This window comes from Leptinotarsa decemlineata, unplaced genomic scaffold (genome assembly GCF_025532065.1).
Source record: "Leptinotarsa decemlineata unplaced genomic scaffold, Ldec_3_MD MMD2_tig00026340_RagTag_RagTag, whole genome shotgun sequence".
Taxonomy (NCBI): Eukaryota; Metazoa; Arthropoda; class Insecta; order Coleoptera; family Chrysomelidae; genus Leptinotarsa; species Leptinotarsa decemlineata.
The window spans coordinates 389,578-407,608 of NW_027412694.1; the positions used below are offsets into that span (position 1 = coordinate 389,578).

The 18,031-nt window shown below is 32.4% G+C and overlaps 1 protein-coding gene across 1 annotated transcript in view; it reads right to left on the reverse strand.

The window, feature by feature from the left end:
• The window catches only part of LOC111506814 (midasin), an 88,904-nt gene that overhangs the window by 15,980 nt on the left and 54,893 nt on the right, over positions 1–18,031 (reverse strand). The window contains 6 exon segments of the mRNA XM_023162020.2: positions 52–240; positions 8,624–9,123; positions 10,884–11,451; positions 13,557–15,545; positions 15,955–16,166; positions 16,829–17,052. Coding sequence (XP_023017788.2) covers positions 52–240; positions 8,624–9,123; positions 10,884–11,451; positions 13,557–15,545; positions 15,955–16,166; positions 16,829–17,052 — 3,682 coding nt within the window.

Here is an 18,031-nt window from a genome sequence, read left to right on the forward strand (position 1 = left end):
CTGAAATAATAATATAATAACTGAAAGTTACCTCAAACAAAAATAACTTACTTTAGTTTATAAAGGCTTTCTGCTTCCTTCTTCTCTAGTTCTTTCTTTTGCTGTTGTTTGTTATAGGCATTGACAAATGTGTTGATTATATTACTGAATTGCAGGAATGGGTTTTTATTCAGTCCGTCTGCACTCTTTGCTTCTATTAAACAGTAGTTGAAAGTTTCTTGGATACCACATTTGAGAAGTCTAAAAAATGAAAACATTAAATATAAGTAACAGAAACACCTGAAGTAACTTTATTACTTCCGGTATTGCCAACAATAGTTTACAAACTAATAGTAAAGTATTCTGGGAATATCACAGGACTCATCAAATGAACATTTCAAAAAAGGTTACATTGAATTTGAAATAAAATTCAGCTTACTTATTATTGTATAGTTTCTGTTAACCAAAAACTGGAACGAGCGACATCAACAAAAATGTTCATGAAGTCAAATTGGCAGACTAGATATTAGTCAATTGTCCGTTTGAAGTCTAAAATTTCAGTCCAAATTGATATATTTCGAAGTAGAACCCATGTATATTCACTGAATGCATACCTCGAAATATCATATGGTTGTAAGAGGTCACTTGGAAGCATTATAATCCAGATAGTTTTTAAAATTCCAGTTGACGTTAACATGTATAATTCTCTATCATAAACATGTTATGTTTCTTGAGAATAAAGCATCTTTATGAGTACCGAAATCTTTGGAATTTTGTTTAACAAAAAAGCGACGAATTAATTGTATACATTTATATTTTTCAATTTAATGATTCTATGGTTTTATGTTGATATAGTGTCAAATTCAATCGTTATGTTTTGCTGAAAATAAAAATAGTTATAAAAGTCTCCATAAATTATTATATTAAAATAAAGTATCTTTGAACAGGTTATGGGCCCAGATATGTATGCGACATTGTCAACATTGTCAGGTTGAACAGTAGTAATTATCAAATATGGAAATACAAGATTGAAATGTTTCTACTGAAGGAAGAACTACTTAGCACAGTTACTGAAAACCCACCTGAACCAAGAAACAATGATTGGGAGGCAGATGATGGAAAAGGGAGAGCTACGATTGGTTTCTTATCAAAGATTCTCAAGTAATTCATGTGAAGAATTGTGAAACATCCAAAAAAGCTTGGGAATGTTTGAGGAAACGATATGAAAATCCAACTCACACCAACAAAGTTTTTCGCTGAAGCGTTTTTGTAAAATAACATTACCCGAAAATGGTGACATGGCTAATATGATGAGCATTGTCGATCAGTTAGTCACATTGGGAGAAAATCTAGCAGATAATCTAGAAGTAGCAATACTTTTATGCAGTCTTCCAGAAAGCTATGAGAAATGGTAACAGCATTAGAAGCAAGGCCAGAGTGTGATCTAACTCTAGAAATGGTAAAAGGAAAATTGATGCAGGAGTATCATAGACGAAAGCAAAATTCCACATCAAGTGAAATGGCTCTAAAAGTTTACAAGAAAGGGCCTGTTAAAAAGGAATTCGAGCACTGCAACTCCAAAAGTATGATATGTCATTTCTGTAAGAAAATGGGACATATGAAGAAAGATTATTTTCATTTTAGAAATGAAAAAGAAATTGAAATATAGCAAATGTAGTTTCTACAATGAAGAAACTAACGGAAACACCCATGTGTGCTTTAAAGTAGGTGATAAAGCTCAAGCTCACGAATGGTATATAGACTCTGGAGCAAGTAGTCATATGACAAACAACGAGGACTTTTCGAGCATTTCAAAGATTCGCTAAGTGAAGTTGAACTAACTGACCATAGAAAAGTTCGTGCTTATGGTGTAGGAAGTGGTCAGTTAACTTGTATTCTTGATGACAATAGGAAAACAGAAATCACAGTGAAGGACACCCTTTATTTACCCGAGCTCTGTACAAATTTACTTTTGATCAACAAATTAACACTTCTCGGACTCAAAGTAGAATTTGAGAAACATCATTGTTTCATCACATCAAATAATAAAGTTGTTGCTCAAGCAACGCTGGTTTGATATTTATACAAACCCAATCAGTATAATTCAGCGATAACTGTATGGAAAGGCTGTAGTGACGGCTGCATTCATTTATGGCACAAAAGGTTTGGCCACCGTGATTCCACCATTATACGAGAAATTACAAATGAAAATATGGTGAATTGAATATAAATTGAAAATAGTGGACGTTTACTGACATGTGAAATTTGAATTAAGGTAAACTGTCGAGGAAACAATTTCCAAAGAAACTTCTGACAAAATCTACTATTGTACTGAACTTAGTTCATACTGATGAGTGTGGTCCTATGTGTACTATACACATAGTGTATAACACTAAACAAAGATGTGATTATGAATGTCAAAATGACAACAGTGAAGTTGAAATATTCATGTATTCCAGCACAAAATATTGAATACTCTGTAGAAATGACTGATGAAGAGACTGATATCCAGTTGAGTAAAGTATAATTTTAAAAGAAAGTAATGCAGAAATCAAAAATGAAGTTCACAATTTGGGAAGGTCACAAAGAATAAATAAAGGTGTTCTAGCCAAAAAATATTCTGAAGAATTTTCAATGAAAAACATTCAAACCGAGCCTAAGGGTAGAAATGAAGCTTTACAGAGGAGAGATGCGAACAAATGGATCGAGGCTATGGACGAGGAAATATGTTCCATGAAAGATAACAATATTTGCACATTGACTGAATTATCATCAGAAAAAACGGCAAATGGAAGCAAATGGATTTCTATATTTAAAACCGATAATCAAGGCAATATATCCAGATATAAAGCAAGGACTGTTGCTCAGGGTTTTTCTCAAAAATATGGCTTGATTATGATGAAGTTTTTGTTACAGTCATCAAACAAACATCATTCCTAAACGATGAGATTGGAACCTTTGGTGTGAAAGTTGAATAACTTTTTTCGAGATCAATTGCCCTAACACCAAACTGAAAATAGTTATTAAACATCATTCCGTCTTCTCTTAACCATTGCTGGAAGAAAGTGCACGTTCATCATTATGATTTCAAAACGGCTTTCCTTAAACGCGGGTTTGAATGAAAAATATATCTGAAACAACCCCAAGGCTATATAAAGAAGGACAAGAACATTTGGTCTACAAATTGAATAAAACTATATATGGATCAAAACAATCAGCCAGAGTGTGGAATTAAACAATAAATAACTTTCTTACTGATATTGGTTTCAGAGGGGGTGATTATGATCACTGTCTCTATACTAAAAAAAAAGAAAATTTCATATACATGCTGATATATGTGGATGATATTCTGATAGTTTGTGAAAGCATCACCATTATCGAGAAAACCGCCGAAGTGGTACAGAAAACTTTCAAAATGACAAGTTTGGGACACATTGAAAATTATCTTGGAATACAAGTGGAAAGAGATAGTGATGGACTTTATTATACTCATTAACAGAAATACATTTCAAAATTATTGAAAAATCTCAAAATGAAATCTGCCAAACCAGCTAGCATTCCTTTGGATACAGGATACTACAAAAAATATTTCATAATGAACATGTTTACAGAAGCATAACAGGAGCACTATTATATCTGTCTGTGAATACAAGGCAAGATATATGTACTGCTATGTCAATTCTTGAAAGAAATGTTTGTATACCTCACAAATACGACTGGACAAAAGTAAAACGCATCATAAAATATCCTAACGCAACTCTGAACATAGAAAGCCAGTTGGGAAATCTTTCCAAGGAAGTAATATTTTATACGGTTTTACTGACGCTGACTGGGCTGGACACAAGACTGACAGTGGGTCAAATAGTGGATATTTATTCAAGTACATGGGAGCGATGTTCGATTGGCAATGTAATAAGTGAACTTGCTTAGCACTTTAACACGGTAAAGTGCTACCAAGGTAGAATTCATTCCCCGGTCAGAAGCTTGTCAACAGGCCATATATTTGACAGGACTTCTTCAATATTTTCAAATCGAGATCTCAGAGACAATTATTGTCGAAGATAATCAATCATGCCTTAAAATGATTAACAGCGGCAAAATGAGTGACAGGACAAAACATATGAAAACGAAATACAATTTTATCAAAGATCTAAAGCAGAAAAACAAAATTAGTTTTCAGTATTGCCTGACCAGTTTGATGTTGGCTGATTTTCTGACAAAAGTACTTGGTCCTGAAAAGTTGTCGACATCAAGAAGATTGATTGAACTGAAGACAGAAAATTCATTATTGTTGAGAAGGGGTGTTGCGAAATTAATAACAGAAATGAATTTAGTTGAGCCATATTATGTTTATGTTCTTCAATTTAATGTTTCTAAGGTTTTATGTTGATATATATTGTCAAGTTCACTTGCCATATTTTGCTGAAAATAAAATTAGTTATAGTCTCCATAAATTATTATATTAAAATAAAGTATCTTCGAACATTGACAGTTAGCTATATTTTATATGCGGCTGTAAAATGTAACAAGACTAACCCCACTGTGGGCAGAGGTAATGGTTAACTTTCCACCATTACAAAAGTGGGCCAATTCAGAATAGAAAACTCATTGGGCTACAGGAGATCGGTCACAACAGAAATTTTCAGAATAGGTGCAGGAATAAACAATAAATAAGTTTATGGATCACATGGCATAAAATTACAATTTCGACAAAACTTTACAGTTGAAATCAAAAACTAGTGGATTAAGAACAATGACAATGTGACAGGAGCTGAAATTAACTAGTTTGGTAGAAATTTACATTATAGATACTGCTTGGTCAATTATACATTTGCCTTCCAGTCAGAAGTGTATAAAAATAACAATTTGAGGCATTGGCTGAAAGAGTAGACCAAAAGTTTTGAAAGCAGCTATGCTTCATCGAAAATCTCATAATTGACAATTGGGTTGGTCTGGGAGTGAAAAAACTGGTAAGTGTGTTAGATATACATGGATTAATAACAAGAAACTTGGGTAGTACTTGGAAAATATACACGGCAAAATCACAATCAAAAGAAACTGAGAACATATCAACATATTGGGAATCGACTCAGAACAACCAGAGGACTTTGTCAAACCATTTAAAAGACATTTGAACAAAACTGAACGGTAAACAGAGATTTTGACTGAATAAAGGGACAGATAAAGCTTGCCACGATTACTGAGAATGTGAAGTATTGGCTTGCAGGAGGTAAACAGGCTAATTCAAATTTTATTATCCTATTTAGATACTATTTGAGACAATGATGGATTTAAATTTAGTTCTAGTCAAATTTCAATGGAGTTGTTCTGTTTTGGATTATTGAAGTTGATTATGAGTTCAAGTATTTTAATTTTGTTATAAAATTATTTAATGAATATAACTGGAGTTTTTTCTTGACACCAAACTATTATTCAACACCTCGACACGTGTCTCGATCACCAAGTGATCATCTTCAAGAGGATGATCAAACTAAACATACTTAAAATGTTATCATAATTTATAACATAAATACCTCTTCTAGGTACCTGCGTATTACACGTCTTAAATTGATTTCACAATATTGCCTTATTTACTAGTCTTTTTGCAATGTGTCCTTGTGTAATACTCAGGTGAATCTAATATTCAAAATATTATTTTAACAAGCTATATAGTATAGAATTAGGTATTGGTCCTCCATCGTTATTTATTTCTACACTCTCATAGGCATCTAGATGCCTATTGTTGTTAACTTGTCCAATGAATCTTAACAAACTAAAGTCTTTGCAATGATTTTGTTGCAAAATATGATGGGCGACTGCTGATTTTTCAGATCTTCCATATTTCAAGTGTGCTTCGTGTTCCTTATATCTTATTTTAATAGATCTTTTCGTCTGTCCATAATATTTTGCATCGCAGTCCTTACATTAAATCTCGTAAATTCTAGACTTTTACGAATTCTCGACTTTGCCTTTTGGATTTCCTAAGAGGCTCTCTAGTGTATGACTTGTTTTAAAAACTACTTCCATACCTAGTTCCTTGAAAATCTTTCCAAAGTTCTTCGTGTATTGGTGGTATGGAAATTAGATATATTTATCTTGGTTTTCGTCGTTTTTAATAGTCGAGATTTCGTTCATTCTTAACCTATACTTTTTCTTCCTTATTATATCATTTAAAATACCCCTCGAGAAACCGTTAGTGGCTGCTATTTCCTGTTTTGTATGTTTTTCTTTTGTGAACCTCTCATGTGTGAGAGGAAAAGTAAAAAGATGCACTGAAAAATTCAGTCCAGCACATTTGTGCTGCCCACAGTGATGTGAACTGTCAGGAATACACCTGTACGTGCTTGTTTCCTTTCTAAATACATTGTATTCTAGCCCTCTATATTGGCTCCTCATTACCAAAACGTCAAGAAATGGAAGTTGTCCTTTATTTTCTTACTAATACATGAATTTTATTGATGAAAATATGTTAAAAGCAGATAGTTATTGGTTCACAGATGGATCTAAAACACCAACCGGTTCTGGTGCAGGTGTTTTCAGTCGCAGATCCAGGAGAGAGATATCAACCTGCCTACGCGACTAAATTTCAAGGGGAAATTTACGCTATTGAATTGTGTGCCGAGAGATTGGTAGAATCCAACCTCATACACAAGTCAATAAAAATATTCTCGGACAGTCAAGCGGCGTTGGAAGCTCTTGGCTCCTACCGAGCAATGTCTAAATTGGTAGCAAGTTGCCAAAAACAACTCTTCTCGAGAGGAAGACTTGACAGATTGTTTCTGGTGTGGATTCCCGGCCACACTGGTCTGGAAGGCAATGCGGCTGCTGACTCCCTTGCAAAGGAGGGTGCTGCAAGCAGCTTCATCTGACCTGAACCCATCATTGGCATCGCTTTAAGCTTCACCAAACAAAAATTGAACACCTGGATGGCAAGAAGATTTATGGACTTCTGGCAGAATCTTCCAAGATTGATTCACTTCAAGGCATTTATTCACCCTTAGAAGCTTGATACCAAACAGTTGTTGGACTACAGTAGGGATGAACTACAATGTCTAATAGGCATTCTTACAAGTCACTGTCATATGAATCATTATATGCAGAAACTCGGACTTTTGGAAGACAGTGTGTGTCGCCTCTGTTTAGAAAATGATGAAACAGCAGAGCACATACTTTGTGTCTGCCCCGCTGGGGACCGAATCAGGTTTTTAGAGTTTGGCAGAGCCGTACTCTCACCATCTGACCTGAAAGACCACCCACCATATAAACTAATCGGCTTCGTTAAGAAGCTGAGTTTACTTGGTCGAGTGTGACTAGGTGTGAGCTACAATAAACCCTTGCGGGTTGCGGTGGAGTTCAAATAGACCTCACTTTGGATCTAACCTAACCTAACCTAACCTACACAAGAGTGTAGAAATAAGTAAATATTATGAATAACGATAGTGGATCAATATCTAATAGTATACTAAATAGCTTGTTAAAATAATATTTTATTTGTTAGATTTACCTGACTATTAGGCACATTGTAAAATTTATTTAATACTAGTAGATAAGGCAATATTGTGAAATTAATTTAAGACACTTAAGACGCAGGTACCTAGAAGATATATAAATAGAGATAACATTGAAAGTATGTTCAGTTTGATCTTCCTCTTGCAGATGATCACTTGGTAATCGAAACACGTGTCGAGGTGTTAAAATAACGGTTTGGTGTTGGGAAAAAACTCCAGTAATATTCATTACTACACCAAAGTTTCCAAACAGTGCACCACAAGTAGAAAATTATTTTTGAACATTTGATGTAGTTCATATAAAAACAGTTATAAAATTATTTAGAAAGAATGAAGATTTTCCGAACAAAATTGAAAATATTTTTGAATTAATTTTTGCTAAATTTTTGTGACCATTATGTTTCTTCATATCATGTGGATATTGATATGCTTGAAAGCGTCCAAAATATTTTTTAAGGTACTCTGCATATAAACTGGAATATCATATTGGTAAATATGACTATAAAATTATATTGGACATTCTTAACTTGCATACTCTGGCTCATAGAAGATTAGAATCAGATCTTACACTAATTCATAAAACCCCGGAACTTGTCGAACTTATAACTTTAAATGTGAATCCAAGGAGAAAAAAAATTCGGAAATCTTCAAAGTACCTTTTGTCGCACCAACTATGGCCGGAATGAATCTGTATGTAGAATTTTGAGACTTGCAAATACATACAATGTAGATTTAGAATTTTTTAATCCTTATTTGGAAACATTTAAAAAGACTGAAAAGATTGCAATTCATTATTTTTCGATTTTTTTTAATTTATTTTATATGTTTTCCTTAAACCCAGCTTAGATTACTGTTAAATACGTATGTGTGAACTTGTTAATTATTTTGTAAAAAATAGGCATTTCCGAAAATAAATAAATAAAACTGTCACTGCTCGCACTTAACTAGTCCAATACAAGCTCAAGTTTGCATTAGTTTATTACATAATGTCAAATTTGGGAAACAGCATTTTTATGAGTTTCACGGAGCATGAACATTTCCTGTAAGGAGTTTCAGATTATTTTATTCAATGAATTCAGAAAGGATTTAGTGAATACTTACAGGAATCCTAACAAATTGAATTTTAAAAGACCTACCTGTAATTTTCTTGATCCTTAATATACGGTTGATCGGCATCTTCAAGGACACAGTCGAGGAAATTATTGATTCTTTTGTTGGTGAATTTCTCAAGGTAAGAAGTGTATTCGCTTTGTTTTTCGTCTATAATCGGTAACTTGACCAAGTTGAGAAGGTCTTCATTGATGTTGATACCACATTTCATGTACTTGTATTCAGCCAAACATTTCTTCAATAATGACAGTTTCATTTTCAGCCCATAAAAAAATTCGGCTATACTGCTCAAGAGTGGTTCTATGATGTCAGGGTAACTACTTTCATAAAGACTCCATTCATGAATAAGATTTTCATAAATTACAACTGAGGTTTCTTGTCGAGCTAAATCACTGACAACTTTATAATCAATATCAGCTTTCTCTGAATGAGCTGTCAATATTTTGAGAATTGAATGGTTCAGTGAAGAAATTGTTTTGGTCACATTATCTTCACTCAAAATTGTATTAAATGCGTGTTTCACAACCTGAAATTGGGATAAATTATTAAAATATTTGGTCAATACATTTAATTTGTTTTCTAATGATTTCTATGAAACTGTAGATACAGTTTCAATAACTGTGCAGAACTGATTAGTGAATGTTTGTCTGAAGGTGACTGACAATGTTTCATGATGAATTTCATTAGTTAAAAAAGAATAGCTGAAAAATAACAATTATATTAAGCAAAAAAAAAAACAAAAAAACCCTGAGATAAAATAACAGTGAAATAAAATACAAGTGAAAATAGAAGAAAAAATAAAAAAATTAAGAGATTCCAAGCCAAGTTACTCGAAAACGTTTCGATTGTCAGTATCCACAATCGTCTTCAATTGTTCTATTTTTACTTGTATTTTATTTCAGTTATTTGATTTCAGGGTTTTTTAGTTTTTTGCCTAGTATAATTGTTATTGTTCACCTACTCTTTTTTTAATTTTCTTCTTTTTCATTAGTTCTATCAGGGATTTCAAATCATTTTATATATCAGACAACGGAAGTCCGACTAATGAAATTCCTTATTAGTGAATGTTTTCGTATGCCTATTTTCTGACTTATTAAGAAAAATCAGAATATAGTAAATATGATTGACGAAGTATGAGATTTAACTTGCGTTTCTGCACTATCACATGATGAAATCAGTATCTACTTGTGCATGCCTTATAAATAAAGAATATTTGATGTCGAAATCACTTACTTCTTTTCAATAGTTCTAGAACTTTTAGAAAATTGTTCAAATGTTAAAATGTCAAATTAGGAAAATCAATTCCGGAAATGGTGGAATATTTTGAACATTTAAAAAAAATAATGAATGTGGAACTTGGGTTGTTGAGCTATTTAACCAATCACATCCTAAGAGACATCTTCCTTGGAACATTTTTTGGGTATTGATGGCACAATTTTAGGAAACTAGATCAGCTCAAAATAAAAAAGCATGGTGGAAATTTGGTACATAAAGGAACCATAGGGAATAGTATTGGGAACCAGTATTGGAATAAATTGCAATGGATAGTAAGCTAAGTATAAGAAAAATTGACCAATGCGATGGATATTATTCATAAAAGCTATCGACCTATCATTATCATTAGGAAAGATCTTGTATAAACCGAAGAAGAAATTATGTTTCAAAAAGACAGTGCACATTACTTACAATGACGGCTTTTAAGGTCGCTAGATAAGATCTAATCGTTTTGTGGAGACACATAAAAAAGTATATCTCACCCCGCCTGACTCATTTGAAAATCTGCCAGGATGGAACATTGATGTATGCCATGAAATGTTGCCGCAAGTGCTCCAAAATATATGACTTGAACTGGAATTATTGTATGGAGGTTGGCAAACAATATTTCCAGCATTTATTTGATTAAGGCAGTAAATTCTTACTGAAACGTATTTGATTTTTGCATTTTCTAGTCAACATATTGTTGGTATTTTGAAGAGAAGCCGAAATGGATAAACAATCGAAAGCTTTTTCCAATAAGCTATAACTCTTTCCCATTTAAAACAAATTTGACACCCCCCCATTTAGAGGGTTGAAGACTTTACAAACGAGTTTTTGATTTTTTTCTGAAAATTCTTCTCCAAAAAAATTATGAGTTGTGATACAAAAATATGGAAAAGAACTAAATTGTACCTATGAGGTGATTACACTATTAGTTTTTATTGTATTTATATCTGATGTCATAGAATAATGATTTCTTATTGATATGAAGTGGAATTCATACTTTTTTATTAATAGGATAGGACTTACCCTAAAAATTGATTCATATGCAACACTTTCTGGTCGCACTGCAACATATTCACTCAATTTTTCATTTTTAATTTCCAATTCTCCGATCATTGCCTTCAATGGCTCGCAATAAGCATGTATTGTTTCAACAGAATTACTATAAATTTCATTCTGCCATTCATAACATTTTTTCATAGATTCGAAAACCTCTGTTGCTTTCGTACAGTACTGTCTTTTCAAAATTTTCTTCACCAGGGGGTCAATCGGAGATAATTTTGAATTGAGGATAGCTTTGAGAAAGCCCATTTCCATGTAAAGATCAGAAACTGTCAATATTTTTTCATTGTTGCTGATGCTGTTTTCAAGCTTCTTGAGATTCATGCAACAGTTTTGTAAGTGATTTGTAAATTTATACATTTCCTTGTGATCAGAAGGTTTATTCATGCCTTCCATTTTCTTGAGGGATTCAATCAGTTTTAAGGTTGAACTATGTGAAGTATCATCCTGGGCAAGGCCAATTTTGAGAGTTCTCGATACTTCTTGAATGAAATGGTTGTGAACTCTTGTGATATTAGTTATCTCACAGCGTCTGAAAAAGTAAAATAATGTAGCTAAAGTGTCAAACAGAATATAAAGAATAGTTTAGTTGAGAAAAAAGTTTTTTGGATTTCTACTTCATCTTTAAACAAATATTTTGGGAAACTTTTGAAGAAAGTTCAAAATAAACTCTCTACAAAGATACAATGTTTTTTTCAGGTACAAACAGGAAGAAAAGGCCTACTTGAAACAAATACGTTGGTGTTAGAGGCCCGTGTTTGGAATGGATACATTCATATCTGTCAAATAGAAATCAACAAGTAGAAATCAACGGGGTCCGATCCGAGCCGATTGAAACTAGAATAGGCATTCCTCAAGGATCATGTTTGTCACCAACCTTATTCAATATATTTATAACTGATCTACCCATGGAGGTAAATAAAACAAGCTATCCAATTATTTATGCAGATGACACTAATTTAATCATCACTGGACAATCAAGGGGGGAAATACAGGACAAAGCTGACAAATCTATCAAAAACATAACCCAATGGTGTGGTAATAATAACATATCTCTGAATATAGACAAGTCAATAGCTGTTTACTTCAATACAAAAAATGCCACTGTGAACCAGAGCATACTACTTAAAACTGAAGAAACATCATTAGAAAACTCGACCTGTACAAAATTTTTAGGGGTCCACTTGGATCAAAAACTCACATGGAACGATCATGTTGAACATACATCCTCAAAACTGAGCTCATATTGCTTCATTATTAGAAACTTGCGTAACACAGTGTCAATGGAAGTACTGAAACTACTATATTTTGGCCTTATTCAGTCATGCCTGTCATATGGTCTGATTTTCTGGGGAAAAGCCCATAATAGTGGTCAATTATTTATCACTCAAAAAAAAATTATAAGGTGCATGCTGAATTTATCTAGCAAAACATCTTGTAAAAACCACTTTGTTGAGCTGGGTATTATGTCATTACCAAGCTTGTACATTTACTCAATAATTGTTCACATCATAAATAAACATAACTCTCTCAAAACAAGAAAGGATGTTCACAATCACAATCGGCAGAAGGACACCATCAATTTATGTTTCTCTAGATTATCAATCGGACAGGAGAATCCCAATTATATAGGAATCAAATGCTACAATAAAATATGTGAAATTAAGAAATTTAGAGAACTCAGCACAAGTTTATCTAAAAATTATCTAAAAAAGTTTTTAGTACAGAAATGCTATTATTCAGTTCAGGAGTTTTTGAATGAAAATTTTGACTCGGACTACATGAAACAGTAGTCTATTGATTCAAATTTTTAATAAATAATCCTAATTAGTATTGATAAACTTATATTTCATTTATTAATTTTTAAAGTGTGTACATGTACCTATTTATTTATATTAATTTATTTTATTTTATGACCAAAAAGTGAAATTGTAATATCATTATATCCTATTTATTAGTGACGATTCCCATAATGTATGGTACTTGTATTGTAACATTCAGTGGAAAATAAATTGTCTTGTCTTGTCTAAATATAACTCTATACTGCGGCTAAAAGGTGGTTGTATGAAGTCAAAACTTTTGTCCATTATAAACAATGTGTTTCTGAATTTTTTAAATGATTTTAATTTTTTTGTAAAACAGACAACAATTTAAAGAAATTGATGGTAGTAAAAGCTGTACACAATGTGTGTAGTAGAAGCTTTGTGTAGATATTTATTGTATTTTGTATATTTTTGTCCAGATTTTTTACTTTGTCAATGATATATATATATATATATATATATATATATATATATATCATGATGAAATCTCTATTTGTATATATATATATATATATATATATATATATATATATATATATATATATATATATATATATATATATATATATATATATCAATCAATTTATTCATTGTAAATGAAAATTTGTTTTTCTTATAACTCAATATGTTGGAAAGTACTTGTTATAAATGGACTTTCTTCTTTTTTCTGAAATTTTTCAATTTTTAGGTATGAACATGGAGAAGTACAAGGCCGAAAAGTTTTTTCCCAAAAACTAATCTCCCGTAAAAAATATAATCTTATCAATTAAGTTTATTTTCTTTCAAGTTTTTGTAACAAAATGAAAATACTTACAGATAGTCATATTTCTTCTCAGAGAATTGGTGAAAGTTTCTCCATAAAATAAAACTCAGTGTGTCATGCTGCTTCATTAGTGCTCTAAAGTTTCCCAGTGTTATACTGCCTGAATTCTCAGTCTTCTGAATGTCAACTAATAAAGTGGTTATGAAATATGTCACTTTTGGATTGAAACCACTCAAAGTAATTTCTTTGCCATCAGTTCTGCTCAAGTATTGATTTGGTCTGGCACTGGCAGAATTTATCAGATACAAATAATACAACTTTGTTAGATCATGAAGAAGTCTAGTATCTTTTGTGTGCTGGTACAATGCTACTGTTCCACAAAAATCTGTAGGAACTAAAATATTATTTTCAAATGTATTTGCATGATTGCCTATTTCTTCAGATTTGATTTCCAGTTGTGTGAGCACATCCAAGACTGGAACAAGTTCCAATTCAAATCTGGAAATTTCCTTTATATTCTCCGATATACATTTCTCATGCTCCATTTTCAATAGATCAATGTCCTCAGAAACATCAGTGAAGTTGTACTTTAACTTTGATCTGATACCGACAAGAAAATTTCGAAGTTTTTTATTAGATTTAAAAATAGCCAGAATATTGGCAACATCATTTCCTTTTTGACCCAAATCATAGCACCGTTTTAAATTATTATATTTCGATACTAACTCAAGCTGGTAATGGCTTATGAAGGGTGGGGTTCTACTGGTATTTTTCTGGTAATACCTGCCGAATTTTTGCAATACTGAAAAATGCTGATCTAGTTTAGAATTAATTGCTTCTACAATTTCCTCCAGGTCGTTTGGCAAATCAACATTAGTTATCTTCACAAGTTGTCGAATGGAATATTTATAAAACCATTTGTAATGAATAGACAAGTTTACCAGGACACCATGCTGTTTGGTAGGGGATAGTTTTTTGATATTCTTCAAGGAACATTTATGGAATATAAATCTCCAAAAGATTAGATGCATTATGCGAATTACTTTTTCATCAGTAATGTCAGATATTCTAGACGGAAGGTTCCATAAATAAGTATCAAATCGTTTGATTAACGTAAGATAATTGTTGACAATTATATCGTTGAATTTGTCTTCAATTGTTTTTTGTTCCTTTTCGAGCATGTAATCTAGTAAAGCTACTGCCTTCTTATTTGATTTTCTTCCTTCAACTTCAGTCCTTTCCAAAAAACTATGTGCAGCCATTAAAAGCATTAAATTTAATTTATTACTGAACAACGAATTGTTTCGTTGGTACGATGTATATGGAAGCCAATTATGATCTAGTGGAAGCGATGAATTGCTCTCGTTCTTTAATTCAGATATAATATGACAGAAATTTTCAATCAGATGTAAATAATTTTTATCGACTAACTTGGATTTAATGTAAACAAGTCTGGTATCCAAATCTTCAAGAGAAGTAATTGAAAAGAAATTCAGTAGTGAATGTACTTTATCAAAATCAGTGCATGAACTGTTTGACAAATAAGTCAAAATCATTGTCGACTGCTGCTTAACTTTTTCGATTGTGGAGCAAGTTTCAATGTTCTGCGTTTTCAAAGTTATGGCATTATCAAACATATCTGTATGTGCCACTTTAGTAGAAGACCCCATGATATTGTACTCAACAAAATTCTTCTCAATTTCTTCTTTGATAGCAGTGACTGGATCATTGGAATCAAATTCCGTGGGAGATCTCGTTTTAAAATATACATCTATAAAGGTGCCAAAGAAAGTTTCAAACAAACTTATGTTACAAGTCTGTTGTTGGGCAATCAAAGACGAAACTTGCAGTAGTTCTTTGATAGTAGGTTTTTCTCCTAAAATCAATTGAGAAATGAAAGTGTGGATATTCATCAGGATCATTATCTGGTTCGTTGACTGTAATCCTTCGTGATTAATTAGACTCATTATGTCAAATTTAGAGTTGCTTGATTCATTTATGTCGAACATATAAATTTCAATGCCTCTGTTCCTCATAGCCCTGTGAATGGAATAAATTTTTTCAGTAGCGTGCAAAATAGATATAAGAGTAATGAAATTTAAAACAAAATTACATGTTTGTTTAAAATATAATTGAAAATGTTTTGGTGATTAAGACCCCCACTACAAAAAGAGTAAATCATTTGAAAACTGAAAGTGTAAAAGAAAAAAAGTAAGACTTGCGAATATACAAATATTGTCAAATCTTAAAAATACATAAATTATGTTGTGAGGACGAAAAAAAATTGATAGTATTCAAAAAACCCAAAAATGAAAAAAACACATTTTGAAACTCCTCGATTATTTGTACCTATACTCGTCAGCGATATGGCATTTTGGTACTATGAATGAATTTCGGAAATTTCGAAAACCTTCATAAACATAATATGAGAAAAAAAATTCATATATACCTAGATATCTCTCCATTTTTGGGATCCATGGTGAAAAACATTCGGAAATCTTTGTGGGGCCTTATTTCAATGATGTTTCCACTGGAATCGACGCCTCTTTCAGAAACGGCCAGAACGCCGTTAGGCTCTAAGAGAGCATTCAAACGATCTAGTACAGCTGAACTGCACAAATTTACATTATCCACCAGTAACCAAGAACCATTTTGGAGACACTGAAAAAATATTATATTTCCAATTATATTGAAATAACTGATTGGCAAAGAGGCAGAAAAATACCCTATCCTATTTACTAAATGCATCATGAGGTGTTGTGATTATGTAGAAGGCACTTTGTTAAATTGGCTATATATCAGTATTATTTCAGTATTATTAATTTTTTGGTGAAGGTGTATTGGCAAATCTCATCCTTCGCCATAATTTACAACATGATTGGCCGACTGATAACTGATTTGTTTCAAGATTAATCAGAGCCCCACTTGCTCATTTGTAAAATTATTTTTATGGAAGTCAGAAATAGTGATTTTCGTCATGAAATGTTAAGTTGAAGATTCAATTCCAATTATTATAAATACAGATAGTACTTGTTTTAAATAAGTTGAGGTATCCTAAGTTACTACTTTTTCATTAGCAGATTCAATTGTAATAAATGCAACATATATGAATTAACAAAAAACTATTAATTTCATTTGGTTCTGACACTATAAAACAATCTAATATTGTGTTTTCTTCTATAATCAACAATTTACTGAATGCAACTATTCAAATATTCATAACAATCGATTAATGAAACAGAAATCATTAGAAAAAAAAGAGTGCTTTTCTATGGAAATTTCAAAGTTTAACTTGTAATTCACTAACAAAATTTATATTTTACCTTTACGAGTACCGAATCGACCCATTCAAATTTTCCTCCAGCATTCAGAGATCCTTCGCCCTTAACTGCCTTTGTGACTTCAGTCAAGTTTCCTTGCAAATACTCATATGTAGTTATGGTTTCCAGTGAAGCGGTTTTTTTAAGAATTTCGAATATATCCTGCAATTTTTCAGATTTTCTGTGGAATAGTTTCGTTTCCTCTTCCAAGGTATAATTTTTGGTATCTGAAAATAAATAAATATCAATACACTCTTGGACCGATAAATGGGTTAGGGCTTTCGTGGCCGAGGTTTTCAGTGTCACTATTTTTCGGGTTCGAAGGCCGTGGATTTTTGGAATTTCTTCCTGACGTTTCGCTGGCGCGAGTGGCTAGCTTCTTCAGAGGTTTATACATTCTGGATTACTATCCGATTACTGGAACTTACGGTTTCTTAACACGTATTTATGCTGTATCATGTAGTTTAGAGTGCTAATACCTGAACCTGGATCAGGTAATTTCTCGTTAACATTCATTGACTCTTTTCTACCTGCCGTCATGCTGATTGCTATCCTTGAACTTCTTAGAATGGGATTCCATATTCGATTGAGGTTCAGCGTTTCTTCTTTTCTGTTGAAATTATCCGTGTGTTTGTGGATCTCTATTGCCTTCTGTACCACTCGGCTATGAGATCCCTGGTTGGGGGCAATGAGTTCTGTGTTTTCAAACAGAATCTTGTGGTTTCCTTCACTGAATACGTGTTCTGCCACAGCTGACTTTTCTGTTTGACCCAGTCTGCAGTTTCTTTCATGCTCCTTCAGCCTTGTTCCCATGGATCGTTTGGTGGTTCCGATATATACCTTTCCATAAGTGCACGGTATGCAATATACTATACTATAATTACTATAAAGTGTTTAATCGTCCACCAATGCAGGCTGCCGTTTTTTCAACAGTCTGCCGAATGAAATAAAAGATATGAATTTTAATGTTGTTATGAATCGTCTTACATTTTTTTATTGGAATAATATTGGATCATTCCGTATAATTATTAGTGTTAATATGTCATATTGAATATTTTGTAACGTCAAGATAAACGTCATAACAAACCAGAACGTTTTAATTGATCCTAGTCTCAGAAGCTATTCCATCCCCATATTAGACTTTTTCACTCACCAGTTAGGTGTTTTTCGAAAACGAACATTTTGATGACCTTGACAGGACAAAGT